The 4,453-nt window shown below is 39.5% G+C and overlaps 1 protein-coding gene across 1 annotated transcript; it reads right to left on the bottom strand.

Annotated features, from left to right (window-relative positions):
- Window positions 1-2,835: 2,835 nt before the first annotated feature.
- On the bottom strand, window positions 2,836-3,904 carry LOC118892632 (zinc finger protein 846-like). Its single transcript, XM_036847368.1, is given in 2 exon segments — window positions 2,836-3,400; window positions 3,402-3,904. Coding segments are annotated over 2 exon segments (1,068 nt in total).
- Between the last annotated feature and the right edge of the window lie 549 nt (window positions 3,905-4,453).

The following is a 4,453-nucleotide window of genomic DNA, read 5'->3' as shown; positions in this document are numbered from 1 at the left end:
CAGTTAATTCCAAGGGTTCCCAAGGTAGCCAAGGGATGGATTCTTTCCCCTTTCTTTTCCTTTCCTTTTCTTTCTTTCTTCCTTCCTTCCTCCCTTCCTTTTTTCTTTCCTTCTTTCTTTCTTTTTCAAGAACATGCAAAACTGGGTTATTAAATGGAGTGAACATAATCACCTCTTTATTAACTAGGTTTGTATAATACGTTTTAAACCTTGAAGGCCCTGTTTTAACTCACAATGGGACATATTATTTTAAGTAGGGTTTTGGTGGAGGCGTCCCATCTTATCAAAACAATTCATGTCAAAGACTTAACTTAAACTTATTATTGTGTCAGGGCATCTATGTCCAAAATAGGATATTTTAGGGCAATAGGTACTATGATTATGGGAAATTTAGGCAAGGCTACAATTAAAGTGAGGCACACCTATTTTTCCTCTACTACTATTAGTTACTTTTTATAATTGTAGGTGAGTATAATGTTTAAATTTAATGGGATCCCCAGGTATGCCTGTAATTTAACTGAGTGCCAGCACTAAGTCTGTAAAGATTTGTCAATTAGTACATTTTACCAAATGTTAAAGTAAATTCAGAAGTTATGTTGTAGAGGTACAAAAGCCCATCAGTGCACTTTTAATCTTTTTGTTATACACATTTTTTAGTATATAAAGTTTACTACAAATCTCTTGTATGTCTTAATTACATGTAACTTATTATTATATATGTTATTTTGAATCTCCAGTTTGGTCAAATCATGGATCTCTAATTTCCAACTTATGCACAATTTATATAATTTATTATGCATCTATACTAAATTATACATACGTTATATAAACAAACATATATAGAATTTATGTAGTTAATCTTTACTTTCTTCCCCAGTATCTAGGGGTTTATTTTTCTTTGTTGCTTTTAAATCAGTAAGTAATATGAGACTACCACTGTGTTTGCTAGACCTGACATTTTCTCCATACCTGAAGATTTCAAATAATGGAGTGTAACTGATAAAAATATTGAATCACTATGTTGCACATCTGAAATGAATATAATATTGTAAATAAACTATAATTTTTTTAATTTCAAGTTTTAGTTTTGGGAGGGAGGGGTGACTGTAGCCACCTAAATCTGCAGCTTTTTCACTTTTTTTTTTTTTTTAATAAATTTATTTATTTATTTATTTATTTTTGGCTGTGTTGGGTCTTCGTTTCTGTGCGAGGGCTTTCTCTAGCTGCGGCGAGCGGGGGCCACCCCCCATCGCGGTGCGCGGGCCTCCCACTGCCGCGGCCTCTCTTCTTGCGGAGCACAGGCTCCAGACGCGCAGGCTCAGTAGTTGTGGCTCACGGGCCCAGCTGCTCCGCGGCATGTGGGATCCTCCCAGACCAGGGCTTGAACCCGTGTCCCCTGCATTGGCAGGCAGACTCCCAACCACTGCGCCACCAGGGAAGCCCCTTCACATTTTTTTCTTTTTTGTCTCCTGGCTGATCCTGAGACAACTGTTTGTTGATTGATTGATTGTATTTACCTGATAAGCTGCTGGTGGTCCTGACTGACCCCTGCTGTGAGTGATGGCCCCCCTTTCCAAGGTGTCTCTATCAACCTCAGAGGGGCTGGGGGTTATCTCCAAGAGAACAATGGTGGCAGAACCCTGATTTTGTGATAATTTGGTTTTCAGGAGGATTTTCTTAGCATGTTGACAGACAGCAGCACTCAAGAGTGCCCAAGTATACTGACCAGGCAATTTACAACTTCACAAATGAGCTAAGAGCCCCCTTCATGTGTCTTGGGGGTAGCAAGAACAAAATGTGCCTTCCCCTCTTCCTTTTCCATTAAACATTGAGCCAACGTCTCTATGGATACCATCTCTTCTATCCCACTATGTCGCGGTGAATTTTGACAATAGCAAAGCAAGCAACACAGAGATTTGCCTTTAAAGCATCATTTAAACTTTTCAGGAGCCATGGTTTTCCAAGTGGGACCCTACACCTAGCTACCGACAACTGAGAAGTGTAGTTCTTCCTGTATCATTTACATTCATAGGAGTTTATGCCAAAGTCTCACATGGAGATTAAGGCCTTAACACTAAGTAAAAGTTTTACCACATTCCTTACATATATATGGTTTTCCCCCAGTGTGAGTTATCATGTGCTTCTTAAAGCATGTGAAACATTTTAAGGCTGTATCTCATTCTTACCTTCACATGGCTTTTACAGTAATTTCAGGTATATAAAATTAACGTTAGAAAAACAACAAAAAGGTTTGCCTACACGCCTTATGACCAGAAAGTTTTTCTCTCAAGTGTGAGTTCTTATACATCCTGTAAGGTGTGAACAATTACTGCTCTCCCATGTACCTTCTATGAATTCGAATTCTGCCCCATGTAAGTTCCCAAATATCACGTAAGGATGAAAACTGAGTAAAGCTTTTTCACATTCTTTACTTTCATGAGGTCTTTATCCAGATGAGTTTATTTTTTAAAATTTTTTTAAATTAATTTTTTATTTATTTTGGCTGCACTGGGTCTTCGTTGCTGCACACAGGCTTTCTCTAGTTGTGGCGAGCGGGGGCTACTCTTTGTTGTGGTGCATGGGCTTCTCATTGCAGTGGCTTCTCTTGTTGCGAAGCACGGGCTCTAGGTGCGTGGGCTTCAGTAGTTGTGGCACGCGGGCTCAGTAGTCGTGGCTCGTGGGCTCTAGAGCGCAGTCTCAGTAGTTGTGGCCTACGGGCTTAGTTGCTCCGCGGCATGTGGGATCTTCCCAGACCAGGGCTCTAACCTGTGTCCCCTGCATTGGCAGGTGGATTCTTAACCACTGCACCACCAGGGAAGCCCCCTCCAGATGAGTTTAGATGTGAATACTAAGGTCTGAGGAACATTTACAGGTTTTTTCACATGTCTTAGTTCTTAGATGTTTAGCAAGTGCTTAAGACTGAGTGAAGGTTTTCTAACATTCCTTACATTCATATGGTTTCTCTCCGGTGTGAGTTCGCATGTGCATATTCAGGCGTGTGGAGTGTCTAAAGGCTTTCCCACATTCTTTACATTTGTACGGCTCTTCTCCCGTGTGCATTCGCATGTGCATAACAAGATTTGTGGACCGAGCAAAGGCTTTCCCATATTCTTTACATGCACAGGCCTTCTCTCCAGTGTGTGTTCTTAAATGTGTAGTAAGGCCTGACGACGGAGTGAAGGTTTTCCCACACTGCTTGCATTCATATGGCTTCTCTCCAGTGTGTGTCCTCATATGTTGATTAAGCATTGAGGAATTATTGAAGGCTTTCCTACATTCCTTACACACATAGGGGTTTTTGTCAGTGTGTGTTCGCATATGTAAGACAAGACCTGAGGAACAAGTAAAAGTTTTCCCACACCCTTTACATAAATATGGCTTCTCTCCACTGTGAATTCTTACGTTTTTTAAGGTAGGAGGAATGAATAAAAGCTTTTCCGCACTCCTTACATTCAAAGGGTTTTTCTCCAGTGTGAATACGTATGTGTAAAATAAGTCCTGTGGATCGAGTAAAGGCTTTCCCACATTCCATACATACATAGGGCTTTTTGCCAGTGTGAATTCCTATATGATCTGGAAGGTATGAGGGATCAGTGAAAGCTTTCCCATGTTCTTTATAAACATAGGGCTTTTCTCCAGCGTGATATCTCCTATGTAACTTAAGCAATGACTGATTCACAAAAGTTCTCCAACAGTCTTTGTGTTCACACGATTTCCCTTGTGTCTGAGTTTTTTTGAGATTTGAAAGCTGACTCGAGACTTTTTCATGTTGAATACACTCAGAAGTTTTCTCCCCAGCACTGATTTCCTTGAGCAAAGTATGAATAAAGTTCTTTTTGAAGGCTTTTCGACTCTGATTACCCTTAGAAGTTTTCTGTCTAACGTGAGTTCTCGTGTGTGTCATAAGAAATGAGTGTTCACCAAACACTTTTCCACACAGGTTAGAGCCATATTATTCCTCTCCAGGATTGCTTCTCTCCTGTTGATTAAGGTATAAATAATAACTAAGGACTTTTTCACATTAATTATAATAATAGAATTTCTCCCCCCTCACAATGATTATGCATTGGAAACATTATCATAGTTAATTTTCCCCCTCAGAAACAGAGTTCCTCCTCTGTTTCTGAGTTATTTTAAGTTGAATAAGCTATGAGGCCAGGACCCTGAATTACATTCTCTATTTTCACAGAGCATCTTAGAGAGTTTTTCTGATAATTATTTAGGGTACATTGTGTTTCAAAAACTGGATATCAGAGTTACATATAATATGGATGTTTACATGTGAAACCTCTAAGGAGAAGTAGGTTTGAAGTAAGTTTAGAGTACTTCTCAAATTCTTGATATTCAGAGACTCTCTTCATAGACTCTGCTTTCTCTAGGTAAATGGCATTTACCTCATATAATTCTCATGGATTTTGTGCTTCTGGCCCTGATATGGAGGAGAAAAATTGTT

This window comes from Balaenoptera musculus, chromosome 3 (genome assembly GCF_009873245.2).
Source record: "Balaenoptera musculus isolate JJ_BM4_2016_0621 chromosome 3, mBalMus1.pri.v3, whole genome shotgun sequence".
NCBI lineage: Eukaryota > Metazoa > Chordata > Mammalia > Artiodactyla > Balaenopteridae > Balaenoptera > Balaenoptera musculus.
Note: the sequence above shows the minus strand (reverse complement) of the source record. Positions and strands in the feature narration are given on the sequence as shown.